At 40.6% G+C, this 15911-nt stretch overlaps 2 protein-coding genes across 2 annotated transcripts in view; one reads left to right on the forward strand and one right to left on the reverse strand.

Moving 5' to 3' along the window:
* Window positions 1–4352: 4352 nt before the first annotated feature.
* Window positions 4353–7692, forward strand: LOC143119469 (E3 SUMO-protein ligase ZBED1-like). Its single transcript, XM_076281006.1, has 3 exons — window positions 4353–5102; window positions 5626–6328; window positions 7610–7692. Exons 1-3 carry the CDS (start codon window positions 4353–4355, stop codon window positions 7690–7692), a joined length of 1536 nt encoding a protein of 511 aa, XP_076137121.1.
* Window positions 7693–8939: 1247 nt separating this feature from the next.
* LOC143111275 (uncharacterized) overlaps window positions 8940–15911 on the reverse strand; it is a 44454-nt gene continuing 37482 nt past the window's right edge. The window contains exon 6 of the mRNA XM_076273651.1: window positions 8940–9282. Coding sequence (XP_076129766.1) covers window positions 9242–9282 — 41 coding nt within the window. The 3' untranslated portion in view covers window positions 8940–9241. The remainder of the gene's footprint in view (window positions 9283–15911) is intronic.

The raw sequence follows: 15911 nt of genomic DNA on the forward strand, positions 1-15911 counted from the left end.
TTGGCGGTTGTTACTAAAAATGTGAACATGCACGTTGCACTGTTGTGCGGTGGACTTTCAGAATGAATGGAGTCGGAGTTTCTTTAATATCGAGGCGTCATATTTGTCCGATGGCCTGCTATAAAATGAATTGCGCTGTCTGTCTGAAAAAGAGCGCTTGTGCAGTCAAAATGAATGGGAGTCTTCAGAACAGGCTTGTCAGTCAACCTGACATAACAGTGTGTAAAGTAGCCTATAATGTGAATGACTTGTTATTTTATCAAGGATTTCTTTCTTTTTGCAAAAAATAAAGTACAATAGGCATTAATTAGTAGGCCAGGAGCATGCTGAAGTTATGTGGCAAATTGCGTTTTTTTATTACAATGATAAACTTGTAAAAGGACGTGACCGAAGCTGAGGCAAGCCAGGCAATAGGCCTATAGGCCCGACGGTAATTGTAAAGCAATTTACAAAAGATTCACTGAACAAAAATGCTGATGTGGTACATGAAAATTTTGCTTAAAATGTGGAGAATGCAATGCAATCAAGCATTTTGGATGATATATTGTCACAAGCTGGCAGAATAGGCAACAGGCCGATGTGCGTTTTATTTGGAGACTGTTTTGCGAGACAGAGACTGAGTTTGCTGCTGATATTCTGGGGATAGGCTACAGCATAGCCAATGTACGACTTTAGCCTTTTAATATATTTGCTGCATTAGATCAGTCTTTCTAGAACAGGCAAGGGCTTTCTAGCCTCACGTCAGCAGCGCTGCATCACCCATAGCCTACATTAAAACAACCAGCGGATGGTGGGCGGGTGCGGTTTTGAAAATTGGTCAAAAAACTTTGGTGCTGATGGATGGCTGATGGATGATAAGTTTTGCTATGCAGTTATGGTTGAAATAATAGCCCATCAGCGCATCTCTAGTGTGTGTGCGCCTCTCTCTCGCTCAGAGGGGAGGGAGAGGCTGAGGGTCGAGCCAGCATGGATTCTAAACTCTGTGGTGGATAGGATCTACAATTAGGTGTTAACAATACTACTACGCTAGGTCGAAGTACTCCCAAGTGCTATTGCGCCACACATTGTAGTTCTCCGGTTTATTCGCTTGGAAAATCGCCACGTTTCATGTTGCGTGGCCGTAACATTTCTATCAACTACTCGTGAAACTGTATTTAAGTCGGGAAAACGTGGATGTTTTTGATTACTTCTACGCTTAGTCCCTGTCAAAGCCCGCTAGCATAGCAACAAGCTAACACAGTCCAGCCGCGCACCAGAGCGTTTGAGTGCACGTACCGACACAGGAGAGGTATGACTCAACTCGTGAAAGTTAAGGTAAGAACATATATTACTACTGACATTGGGTGGCGTGTTCCTTTAACTCTTGCTATAAACTGCTCAAAAAAAGTATACACTTTAAAAAATAAAACACATCAGATCTCAATGGGGAAAAACATCATGCTGGATATCTACATTACATTACATTTGGCTGATGCATTTTTAGCCAAAGCGTTTAACGCTTTTAAAACAATTCTCAACAATTCTAGATAGATAGATAGATAGATACTTTATTGATCCCCAGGGGAAATTCAAGCAGCAGGAGCAGTAGGTTTAGCTGGGAGGACCAGCAGTTTGGTTTTTGAGAGGTTTAGCTGGAGGTGGTGTGCCTTCATCCATGTAGATATGTCTGAGAGGCAATCCGAGAGACGTGCCGAGACCAAGGGGTCATCAGGTGGAAAGAACAGATAAAGCTGTATGTCATCTGCATAGCAGTGGTATGAGAGGCTGTGCGAATGGATAATCTGTCCCAAAGAAGTGGTGTGGATAGCAAAGAGAAGGGAGCCCAGTACTGAGCCCTGGGCTCCAGGTACTGGCTTATGCTACCAGTAGTGACACTGACCCTAGCCAAATGTGAAACTAGTGAAACATCAGTCAAGGAGGATAAAGATGGAAAATGTATCATTTGCCACCACCTCTAAAACCATTGCTGTTTTTACAGACCTATCTCCCTTCTTCCTTTCTTGTCAAAGTTTTTGGAGAAAGTGGTTTTCAAACAAGTCTTGGACTTACTATATCAGAACAACCTACTAGACCCTATGCAGTCTGTTTTCAAGAGTCATTCTACTGAAACTGCTTTTCTGTCTGTGACCGAAGCATTGAGAGTAGCTAAGTCCTCATCTAAGTTGCTAAGTCATTAGTATTCATTCTACTAGACTTATCGGTAACACTTTATAATAACTACACACAATTCATCATTTATTAAGCCTTTGTTACTTATTAGTTAATGGTTTGTTCATCATCAGTAATGTATTGTTCATACATAATTTATCATCAGTAAAGCATTTGTTCACACAGTTATACATGGTTTGTTCATAGTAAATAAGCCTATATATAAAATATGTTTATACATTATTGTTAATACTTAATAAATGATGCAATATGTTTTTGATGAAGTAATATTTCCATTATTTAACAGTTGTTACATACACATGCACTAATGATTAGTTAGGGTGAGGATACATATTTTATAAACCACTTCTTAATACTATAATTCATGATTAACTCAGGAGCTACAAGTGGTTAAAGATATTTTTTGTGAGCTCATCTAAAGTGAGGACGTTTTATGCCTTGCAACACATTTACAAATGAGTTATAAAGTTTACATTTGCATTTATTTATTTAGCAGACACTTTCACCCAAAGCGACTTAAACATGTCGATGAAATTAAAGGGTAAGGCTACATTGCTGCACGCCAGGGTTTGAACCCCCAACTTAATGGGTTACTGCATGCTAACCCGGCTCCTTATCCACTACACTACCTCTGCCCAGTGGTATTACAACAGTCAATTCAAAAATATAATATAGATATGCGTGTTTACTATGAACAAACCATTTTTAACTGTGTGTAAACATGATTTTCAGATGAGAATTAATGTTGGAATAATGCTTTACAAACAAAGAATACAGTTTTTAATAATAGTTTACAGATGTTTAATAAATGCTTAACAGTGTGTAGTAGAAGACAACAGAAACTCTTGCATAGTCGTAGGTGTTTCTATCTGGGCCAAGGTAGTGTAGTGGATAAGGAGCTGGACTAGCATGCAGTAGCCTGAAAAGTTGGGGGTTCGATTCCTGGCTTTAATTGTTGTTTCAGTGGCCTTCAATTTAATTGACATGCGTACGTTGCTTGTGTGCTAAATTAATGAGTGTGAATGTAATCTTTACAACTCATTTGAAAATGTGTTGCAAGGCAGAGAAAGTTCTCACTTTAGATAAGCTCACAAAATATCATTAACTAACCACTTGTAACTCCTGTGAAATCATGATTTATAGTATTAGGAAGTGGTTTATAAAATTTTTATAAATAATATTTAATATGTATCCTCACCCTAACTAATCATTAATGCATGTGTATGTGTTAAATAATGGAAATATTACTTCATCAACAAAATATTGTTGCATAATTTATTAAGTATTAACAATAATTTAGAAACATATTTTAGTAGGCTTATTATGAACAAACCATTTATAACTGTGTGTACAAATACTTTATTTATGATTAACATAGGAACAATGCTTTACAAATGATGAACAACGCTATTTGTAATAGTTTGCAACTGGTTTATAATGGGGAAATGATTTAATTTATAAGTGGCTGTTTCATTATTTATTAAGTATAAATCATGTACTTAGAAACATATTTTTTGGATAGGCTTATTTACTATGAACAAACCATTTATAACTGTGTGAACAAATGCTTTACTGATGATAAATTATGTATGAACAAGAAATTACTAATGATGAACAAACCATTAACTAATAAGTAACAAAGGCTTAATAAATGATGAATTGTGTGTAGTTATTATAAAGTGTTACAGACTTATCTGCAGACTTTGATACTGTTAACCATGACATTCTCCTTTCTACACTATCTGAACTAAACTGGGATGTCCAGAAAAGCCCTTGACTGGTTTTAATTCTACCTTAAAGGGCACATGACCTCACCACAGATGTGCCTCAGGGATCAGTATTAGCGACCCTACTTTTCTCTATTTACACACTTCCTTGGGTGAGACCATTCGCTCCCATGAATTTGATCACTGCTATGCGGACGATACTCAACTTTACCTGTCTTGAGCTTTTGGTGTCTCCACCACAAAGCACACCCAAGGACTGGGCGTAGGGCTGGGCGATAAACCGATTTTATCGATTAACTCGAGTGTGTAGTTCACGTCGACTTGTTTGAATGAAAATCGGTTTTCTCTTTAACATCCGCTAACGCTTCCCTCTGGCCTCCCGTAGAATGGGCTCGGGCCTCCCTCCCCCTGCATAGAGCCAAATAGTGAGTGATAGTGATAGTAGTGAGTGACAACATGGCAGCAAGCAGGGAAAAACTCGTTCCGAAGAAAGGCACTGTGTCATCCGTCATTTGGAATTGGTTCGCGTTCGTGAGGTCAGATTTAGACCAGACAACACCCCGCTACAAAGTATGTATGAAGTCTGTTGCTAGCAAAGGCAGCAGTACGACAAATTTACTGCAGCACCTCAAACAAAAGAATCCTGTCGAATGGGAGAAATGTTGCTCGCAGCGGAATGAAAAAGACAGCAGCACCCCAAGCACCACACGCACAGCCGCTAAAATACAGTCCACCGTACCACAAACGTTTTCAAACTGCATCCCATATGACAAGAATTCGACCCGCTGGAAAGCCATAACAGATGCGGTTGCTATGTATATAGCAAAGGATATGGTGCCAATATATACGGTGGAAAAGCCGGGGTTCATTAACATGATTAAAGTTTTGGACCCCAGGTATGTGCTACCTAGCCGAAAGTTCTTCTCCGACGTTGCCTTGCCCAATCTATATAATAGCACAAGACAACGGGTCACAAAAGAGTTGGAAGATGTGTCCTTTTACTCTGCCACCACAGATTTATGGTCAAGTCGGACGATGCAACCGTACATGAGTCTCACTGTGCACTTCATTAACAATGACTGGACTCTGCGGAGCGTCTGCCTTCAAACGGCATACTTTCCAGAGGACCACACGGGTGAAATTGTAGCCCAGGGGCTAAAAGAGATGCCCTCAACTCATGGAACCTTGCCGAAGACCGACTCATTTGTATGACTACTGACAGCGGCAGCAACATGATTAAAGCTCTGAAGGACAATGCGTGGCCTAACCTGCAGTGCTTTGGACACAGATTGCACAATGCTATCGGTAAGTCTAATGGCTATCCATCAAGTGACATTTTTTACATTAGCAAGACAAGTAATGCATCATGTAATTAATGCATCAAGCCAATATTATGACAAAATGTATGAATTAATACATTTTGAAATTCCCCCGGAATCAATCAATCTATCTACTGTATCTATCTATCTAATCATAATGGTATACATGAAGTGTGTGTGTGTGTGTGTGTGTGTGTGTGTGAATGAGTGTGTGCCCTTTGTGCATGTGCATTCATATTGTACAGAAATTGAAGCAAGACAAGTTTGTGAATGTAGTGGTATGTTCCCCTAAAATGTGTTTTGATTAGGCCTATGTATTTTTCATTTACTACAGAGAATGGTGTGAAGGACCCACGGATCAATCGTGCTGTTGGGGTTTGTAAAAAGGCTGCTTGAGATTTCTCGAACAGGAGAAGGCTCTAGTCTGTGTCCTGGGTTCGGACAAGAAAAGTCGCCATCTTGTGCCCCCTTGGCAAGATTTGGATGTGTTGGAGTCGATAAATAAAGCTGTGAAACCACTCCAAGAGTTCACTGATGCACTCTCTGGGGAATCCTATGTCAGTGTTTCATACATTAAACCAGTGCTCCATCTGTTCAAAACTAGTCTCCTAGAGCCAGGGGAGGAAGACACAGAGCTCACCAAAACAATAAAAGGGAATATAATGCGGTACCTTGACGACAAATACAGTGACCCTGTAAAAGATGAGCTCTTGGACATGGCATCACTGGTTGACCCAAGGTTCCGCACAACCTACATTGACCCAGACAAGGTGGAAGAAGTCAAAAAAAGAGATGTTGCTGAGCTGATGGCTCTACCTGCTCCTGCCAACAACAGTACACCACAGCAGCCTGGCACAGCTGTGCAGGTGCGCCAAGAAGATGCACAGCCTCCACCCAAGAAAAAGATGACTTTAGCGGCCTTCTTCAAACAGAATGTAGTGTCATCTCCCAACCAGTCAGAGGCAGAAAAGATAGAGACTGAGCTGAAATCTTACTTATTGACCCTTGAAATAGACCCAGACACCAATCCTCTTGAGTGGTGGAAGCGCCACCAACCAAATTTTCCTAGGCTAAGTGTCCTGGCAAAAAGATACCTCTCAATCCCAGCAACAAGTGCACCCTCAGGGTTTTCAGTGTGTGTGTGTGTGTGTGTGGGGGGGGGGGGGGGGGGGGCATTGTTACATGCCACCGGGCATGTCTAAAGCCAGAGGTGGTAGATATAGCTTGTATTTCCAGTATTTTTGGAACAATTTCTTTTGCATCTGAATTTGGGGGCTGTTGAGAAAATCGATTTAAATCATAAATCTAACTGGGCGCTGAACGCAATAGCAAGTGTCCTAAAAGTGCTGGTTCACTGACTAGCATGAGCCCTAATGTGTCAGGAGGGAGCTAAACTCATAAGGTATTACATATTTAAATTAGCTTCATTGACAGGCATAATTATTTTATGGGATGCAAAATGTTAAACTACAATAAAACAAAATGGACCTTTTCAAACAATCACTATAAAACCCTTAAAAGAAACTTTAGCATATGCTAATTGGCCCCACCCACCTCAATTGAATTAGGCTAACAGTAGGATGTGTTGGACTGGGTTATATACTAATTTATCTAACTATGACTGGGTGTATGTACTAATTTATCTAACTCTAGCATAAAAGACAAAATAGCTAATTTCCCAAAAGGCAGCATATGTTTCATTAAGAGACTTGACAGACACTAGCATCCATGGGTTTTAGCCTCCTTGCTAGCATGCCAGCCTCTAGGGGGCAAATTAGAAGGATTGAGGCTAGGCAAGTGCAGGGTTTAGTCACACAGTCGAAACTTCACACATAGCCTAAACCCACCCCAGTTTTTGACTCGGTGTCAGAATGTATGGCTACTTCCTTAAAATCCAACATGTCTGCCATTTTAATTATGCATGATTGTCTCATTATGTATTTCATAATGCTGAAAGATGGCTATAGACACGTCATATTATGTGTTAAAAGCAGCCTAGCATTATAAATGTAGAAAAAAAGGGCATATTTTGGTGGCCATATTTGAAGTCAAGATAGCGGCCACTAGGGGGCGCTATGTGTTGGGGTCCATTTCAATTTTTGATCACTAGGGGTAGTACTATACCTGTACCAAGTTTCGTGCTTTCTGCAAAAACTGAACGATTCAGGTAAAAATCTGGCCTTAGCCGCTGTACTATACCCCACAGAGTAGCAGCGGGCAGTTGCAGAGTTATAAATATATGCGTATACAGGCATTACAAACTAACTAGAATACAAACTAACCTGGACATAGAACATTACCCCAAACATTTTTATTGACGTTTTATCATTTTATCAGATGCACCAAGGGGTTGGCTTGCTTTACTCATAACAAGTGTTGCTGGACTGCTTTCAGAACACTTGGCTTACCGCAAGTTTTACTGCACGTCCCTGTTCAATGTCGTCACCGCCACCACTGTCATCGGCCACAGGAGCTAGGCCCTGCCTAACATATTAGACATTTTTGCGCATTTGGCTGCAGAGCTGAAGAGCCAGCTTCTTTTTGTCTCGTAGTTTCTCTGCACCTCCTTTCCGTTTTCTCTCCATCTTCGAAGATCCTAACACATTACGTCACCGGCGCAAAAGAGGGGAAGTGTTTCACGATATGATTGGGCGAGATGAGCCTTGTCTACGTCAGTGAAGAAAATAACCTAAGGGCCGGTGGTTATAATACAAACTCTTTTTTTTTTTTTTTTATGCATTACGCTGGCAGGTCCAAAGTGAAAGGGCTTGCTTAACGATGTGATTGGGCCAGCCCAGAGCCATATAAAAAGAGAGTTGCGACACTCTTTGAAGTCGCCGCCACGCGGTCACGTGGTTCACGTACGCTTCAACAGTTCCAAACAGCTCTTTGCGTGTCGTGTTATTTCAATGGGATAGACAGCAGCGAGTGCGTTATTGAACGCGAAACATTACAACAAACCAAAAACAAGTGTTATTACGTGTTAGCATGCTTACATTATAGTGTCAGTTATATATTGCGAGTATAATTAGTTTGCAACATCAACGTTTGTTTCCTTGCTGGACATTAGCTGTTATTGGATTCCTACATTTGCCTGTATCACGCTACATATACTTTACTTACATTGTCAAAACGTAGGCTATGCATTTTGTATCCTTTTTGTGTGTGAACATTAGATCCAGTGTCCTTTTCAGTTCGTTTGGTGAGATGAAGATGAAGATGCACCCCCCCCCCCCAAATCTGCACAACTTTGATCATTGTAAGACTAGCAATAAACGTCTATCAAATATATAAATGGCATTCAGTAGCCTAACAGCTTACATTTTAAAAGTTTGATCAATGCATTAAATCTGTTAAGTTATTTTAGAGAAATAGCATAAGGGTGGGCACCACACAGCCTTGGTAACATTTTAAGAGTAAGCCATAAACATGTCAAAAACACATAGGCTAAATAAGAATCAATAACAACTTAAATGTGAAAAATTTGATTCATACGGCAAGATAAGACACCCACTGTTTCAATAACACACTTGTAACTCAATAAGCAATCAACTATTTCAATAAAATACTTATAACTTATATTTCAGCTGGCTGGTGAGACTACAGCATGAAAAGGATGACTGATGTTAGGTTTTCAATAGAATTTTTATTAAGTTTTTAATGTGTGTTTAAAACAAGAACAGGAACAAATGCAAAAAAGACTGGGAGGGAGGTATGGTGACACTGCAACATAAAAAGAAGGTCTGACACTCATTTAGATTTCCAAAAAATAAAAACATTTCAGTTTCCAAAGTTTTGAACAACAATTGTGTGTGAACTACACAAAAGACACAATGTGGAAGGGATGGGTAGCCCTGTACTCTGTACACCTATAAGAGGGACATGGTAAGGAGGATGCAACATTTGGCTGGAGTCGGGAGTGTTATGGGAGGTGTGGAAGATGCTGGATCACCACAACTCCATTTGTGTAAGGGCCCCATCGTGTGGACCTCAAACATAAAAAATTATCTTATCTGACCATTCCAGTCATATATCGCACACCCTTTTTGTCCTCTGCATCCTTGGTCCTGGATAAGCAGAACAGGCACAGTGGAGAATGGAGGGAGAGAACAAAGTAGGTAACACTCAGTGTATACTTGGGACAACACATTAAGTAAGTAGCAGAAACCTAAGCAAGAGGCCATCTCCACAAGAGCCAAGCACCAGTAACAACAACAATAACTTATAATAGTCTAGGTTTTGCTCCTACTGCTTCCCCTGAAATTCATAATTGAAATCCCCTCGTTCACGAGTCGTGGACACTAGCCTATATCATGTCATGTTCAGCCCACGGTTCAGTTCATAACGCCATACAACTCGCCATCTAGCAAGCTAGTCTATATCAGGTTTAAAGGTTTTAATCACATTAATTTCCTCCATTTTTCACCTGAAGAGCGTTAATCACAAACCCATTGATAACCAGCACATCTGAATATAGAGTTACCATGCTGTATGGAATGTATTTTATCAATGTAGCATTTAATATGAGAACAGCTTTCGTGTTCCCCCTCATAGCATGTCTAACGTTAACACTATGTATGTGAATGAGCTGACTAGCTAACGTAAGCTAGTAAGCTAACGCAATCAGGTTTGAAAAATATAGCATTATAAACATAATAAAAATCTGTTGACAACCAACCTATCATCTAAAGTTGCCCTACTACAATAGGCTAACCAAATGTGTTTTGTCTGAAATTTATTATTGACGTAGGAACATTATCTTTAAGCTAGCCTCTCTCCACATCAAGGTTTGCAGGCTAACTTTTGGCTTTAAAATTTCGGTCAACATGTAAGCTATAAATATCAGTTAAACAAGCAGCACAAAATCCTCAAAGAACAATACCAGTATCTACTAGTGCAGTTGGTATAGGAAATGCATATGACAATTACAAAAACGTCGTACATTCGTCTACTTACCACTGACAATATCAGGCAGAAAGCAATGGAAGTTAATGGGGCTACAGCCGTGAATGTCAAAGTTTGGAACTGTTGAGCTCAGCATAAAGCGGAAGTAGCGTGGAAAAAGCGCCGCCATTGTTTCCTATGGAAGTCTATGGGAGTGTCGCAACTATCTTTTTATATGGCTCTGGGCCAGCCCAATGTCAATCGGGGCGCTGATCAACTGTCTGGATGTATGGGCCGATCAGAAATAATATATAAAAAAGTGTCAGACTCGAGACTGGCGGCCCAAATAGCACCGCGGCCCACCGGGAAAATGCCCGGTAGCCTATGCCAGATGGCCAGTCCGCCCATGCTGTTGCTATTAGCGGGCGACTCGCTAACCCCTTGTGACTGTGAATCTTGGATTACGATCGTTATCAGCCTAGTTATACAACGAGGGATTGCTGGTACAATCGCTGTGTTCTGCCTTTCCTCGGAGAACTGCCACTGCTCTGTGTCTGCTTAACTTTGTGACTGTGTAGCTACTATCGCTCACGCCATTGACTTTAAACCTGCGTGTTGCTTTATCAAGAACTGTTTGAATGCTCTGTGCTTGTCCGACACATTATCACTGTGACTGTATTGCACACGCTATTGATTTTGCACTGCTTTATCAGGACTGTTTGAATGCTTTGGGCTTGCCTGATACGAACTCTGTGACTGTGTAGCTATATGGCGCACGCTTATTGATCGAAATTGCGTGTTGCCTCCAGAACTGTCCTGCTATGTGAACAAATGCCCACTGTGAACTGAATTTATCTCTGTGACTGTGTAAGCTATACGACCCTCGCCTATTATCCCGGTCGCCTCATTAAGAACTGCCCAGGCTCATAGCCTATTGCTCCTGCTTTGAATTGACTGTCCCAAAATATTATTACTCTGTGACTGTGCCCCTTATCCACCGCATCAGCCTCCGCCCTCCCCTCGCCAATCAGAGTAACTTGGGGCCAGCGTAGTGTAACCCCCAGCCTAGCCTTAATTGTAACATCCTATGGTGACAATTGTGTATAAGGATTGTATGACCTCACTGAAGTGTTGATTGGAATCATCCCTTGTTCTGGTGTGCTGATGTGCTGTGCTATGTTGTGCTGTGCTACCCCACGTGTGTTGAACTGTTACCCCAAGACCTGCTAGACTGTTGGGCGCTCCGCTTAACCCTGTTCACCTGTCTGTTTAGGCAGCCGCTGCCGTCCAGGGTGAGATACTGGATTACAACCCGGCCTGCTGCGACCATTAGTCTAGTCGTGATTTCATGAACCCAGAAATGTTGAGTACCCTAAAGTTTTATTGCAGAAATGTCATCTATAGGCCTAGTGGGTGGAATTCAACTTGGTTGCCTAAAGTTGCACTTTGGGCAATTTGCATAATTAGCATAAATATGCAATTAAGGCGAGGCAGTACAGGTGAATAGGGTAAAAAATGTAAATAATAGATATCACCATGACACTTTCTGAGTTGATTACTTATGTTAAGATGAGAAAAAAATGTATTGCAGGTCAACACTGCCTCCTTACCAAGTTTCTTAAAGGTTTTCACCAACTCACCCAACCAAGTACACGTGTTTACCTTGGAAAAACAATTTTGAGCCTGGCTTTTTCACACTATCTGCTTTTGTGTGTATGCAAATTAGAGCATTTTTAATGAGATAGGGCCTCATTTGCATATGTAAACATTAAAATATAAAAAACATGCAATACATTTTTTTCTCATCTTAACATAAGTAATCAACTCAGAAAGTGTCATGGTGATATCTATTATTTAATTTTTTTACCCTATTCACCTGTACTGCCTCGCCTTAATTGCCTATTTATGCTAATTATGCAAATTGCCCAAAGTGCAACTTTAGGCAACCAAGTTGAATTCCACCCACTAGGCCTATAGAAGATTTGCTGTGCGTGTGCTGTGCTGTCCTCTCCTACTCTCACACTGACTTGCTTACATGTAAATGTCCTGTCTCCTATGCCCTCCGACTCGTATTAGTTTCTTTGTCTCTCTCCTTCCGCCAGTGTGCCTGTGTCTGCTGGACCCTGGTACCTGACGTCCTTTTTTTTTTAGAAGAAAACCAAGTGACTGTATTTAAAATAAATCATATCTTTTTATATCACAATTCCTCTGACTCTGGTGTGTTGTGTGGTTACAATAACTCCCCAGAAGAAAAGTTATTATGACCGCCGCTAGCGAAGCTAGCGAAGCGGTCATATAGGGATTGTCAAAGTTTTTTTTTTTTCTACTTCCTGAAATTTTGGTCAACGATACCCGGGGCACCGAAACACCAGGGCACATGAAATTTGGTGGGTATGTAGCCCCACTAGACTTTTACGGAAAAATTTCGTTTGGTCCCCGGGGGCCACTCCCCCTCCGCGCTGGGCCCCCCGAAACCCAAAAAATTCAGTTTTTCCTCAATAACTACCTGAACCGTGGCACCGAGGATGAAGAAATTTTTATGGTATGTTGGTCTCAAGGGCCCACATCAACTTAGCCCATAATCACTCATTTGTGATTTGCACCCCCCCGGTAAAAAATGAAAATGCAATATCATTCTGCTTTAATCGCCCCTCTCTTCAGTAAAGACGTTCAGAACTGCACCAAATTTTATGTGTATGATTAACCTGACATTCTCTGGGGGTATGCCAAGTTTCGTAGAATTTCATCCATGGGGGGGTCTAAAAAATTAAGTTATGTGTACATTTAGTGACTCTACACTCATTGGCCTGTAGATGGTGGTGCACACATATACACATGCACACACACACACAGGCACCCACATACTATCGGTATTAGAACGGCCGATACATAATTACAAATTCAGTAGGATTAAAAGAAAGCCAAAATAAATATTCATCATCATCATCATGGCTGCATTTCCAGTATTGGCGATAAGTAGTCGTTTGTCCACTAGATGGCGCATCGTTGCAGTGAGACGTAATTTTGTTGGAAGTTAATCTTAAATGGGTTGGAAAGACACTATGCTTCCTACAAGGACAAGACTGTAGGCTACAGTAGTTTACCGCAGAGAACGTCTAAGGGTAGGATGATTTCTGCATGACATGTAATTCCCATTTCCTATTGAAGCCGAAATAAATCTGAGAATGTTTATCGGACATGCTTGTTTTTTACTGCAGGTAGGCTACGTTAATCCTATCAATAGCAGAACGTAGGTAAAATAATGTTACCGTTAGCATGGTTGAGTGATGGAGGCCAATTTGATTATTGATGTATTTGTAGAAAACCATAAATGCGTTTATAAGCTACCAAGCAAATCGATAACAGCACTAACGTTAATTGTATCTTTCGACTGTCATCTCATTTGCTTATGACCATAACCTAGGCTACTAACAGGAGCTAAGTGAGTTAGCCACAACACGTTCGCTACGTGATGGTTTTTTAATGGAAAATATATAGGCTACCTGAAAGATAACCTGTCTATGATCCCGTGATGATCTACAATCTCCATTTAAACCAGATGTTTTAGAGCGCACGTTGAGATGTATTCAGGGCAGGGCTGTACCTACACATATTTGTTGCACGTGCTACAAAAATCATTCTTTGCGATGAATGATTTAGTACCAACGTTACAAGGGTCAGATACAGTTTTGCCTATGGCTATTCCGTGAGACTGAGGCGCTTTTTGTTTGTTCGAAGTGCGTGTTTAGGGTGTGAGAGGGGAGTCGATGTGCTTTGATTCCAGCTTGGTAGTTGTAGTCTATGCGATTAAAAAACACGTGTGTGTGAAGTATCCAAACAATGATAACGCTTTCATTATGGCTGCTTTAGCCACAGACCTTGAGCTACTGTACAGTGGGTTGGGTTCCGTTTAGAAGTGTCCACTTCATTCGCCCTTTCCGTGATTCACAGCTACGTGAAATGTATTACTACTGATATGCAAAACTATTAACTTTTTCGCCAAGAGGTGGCAGCTTGATACTGTAAGGTGTAAGCCATTGGTTCCAACGGAGATTTTATTTGGGTCGCCAGCATAGCCTAGCGACAATTTGTGTTGTGTAATAGGCCTAGCATAGGGCCTACCTTATATAGCTTATAGTTTGTTAACAGTCACGGTTTTGTCATAACTCCCTCTATGCATTTTTGCATTTAGAATAGCTCTAAAACCGGGGGGCGAACACGTCGCAGGGGGGGCGCCAGTGCGTGGATATCTCAATCGCAAAATTAAACAATATTTCTATCGGGCGCCTACCATGGACTAGGCTGGGTGAAAATCAAAAGATTGCGTCAAAAGATTGAGCTTAACCATTGACCTCATGGTTGCAAAATGCAAGGGAACATGAATCAGAATATTATTTGCACAAACAATAACGGAGAGTAGCTCTTCAACTTTGCCCGTTAAAATGTGTATGAACAGTCTCGCAACGCATTTCATGAAGGCCCTTTGGACATGTCAGCTAGTTATTTGCACCACTGGGAAAAACGGCATTTTGTTTTAGACTACTGGTATTTCATTTGTGCATTGACAATAAAGCTGAATATCATTTGAACTAGATGACTAAACTTATGCATATGTAGAAGAAGAAACATTCACAAAAATCCATGACATGACCTCTCTTCTTGATAGCTGTTGAAAACTGCATGGAACTGACAGGGATTGTTTTGTTTAATAATAAATAAATAAATACATTATGCTGCTACCTTCTGCTTTTCCCAAATACAATGTAGCCTACAGGTGTACCTTTCATCAGTCCAGTTGCAATGGATGGACTGTGATGAACTGCCCTACTTGTGATTGTTTAGAGATTTTAAAGGTTTTATAACAATGTTACAGATTTTTTGGCCCAGAAACAAATCTATTCACCTTTGCAGCGCCAGTAGGCTACTTTGTGTGCGGAATGTGTGCAAACACACATTTCAAACAAGCATACACAAAAGTTTCAAGAGTGGGGAATGGAGTAGAAGATGGAGACAAATTCATTAATATGATTTATTTTCGCGGAATGGATGTGCAGGACTGAGCGGCGGTCATATTTTGTACCGCTACGCGGTACATCTAGTTTCACATTGGTTACATGTGTAAACGTACACATGCACACATATTGTCCATCTGATCAATATGCAAAGTATTCCATTACCTTTTCCTGCCATTGTATGCTCTTGAAAGAAAATTGTTACTTAACATATCATAAATGTGTCGGTTCAAAAATCTATGAAAGTTCAAGCAGCCTTTCTTCATGTGGATACATGTATGTACATTCTGAACATTGCCAACTCACAACATGGAATAGTTCTTTCATGCACATATACTTTAACTTTCAGTAGCCAATTGACATAATTCCTTGTGTAATACTTCAGCAAAATAGTCATGAAAATTCAAGCAGCCTTTGTGTTTGTGGACAGAATTCCTTCTACCCGCTGACTACAGGACAAATGAACTTTTGTTAACACCATACTTTCTGTTAAATGGACTAAATGGGCATTTGGTGGCATGGAATGGATAGTGATGTGCCATGTGTATTTCCAGCCACAATGGATTGCAGAAGTATGAGGAAGTATGTGGAAAAACTGTGCAGTTGAAGAGTCAAGGCATGTGACTGAACCAGTTTCACCATCTCTGAGATTTTGACCAGTAGAAATTAGTGAGGTATTATGTTTAAGTTTAGTTGTATCAAATTAACTTGCATACACTATGGATTGAAAAAAATGTTCATACATGTATACATACATGTATACATTACTACAGTCAAAGAATGAACAAACACAATGGCAA

This window comes from Alosa pseudoharengus, unplaced genomic scaffold, assembly GCF_046254945.1.
Source record: "Alosa pseudoharengus isolate Yale_2024_CS ecotype anadromous, Long Island Sound unplaced genomic scaffold, YU_APseudo_1.1 YU_APseudo_1.1_scf_1, whole genome shotgun sequence".
NCBI lineage: Eukaryota > Metazoa > Chordata > Actinopteri > Clupeiformes > Clupeidae > Alosa > Alosa pseudoharengus.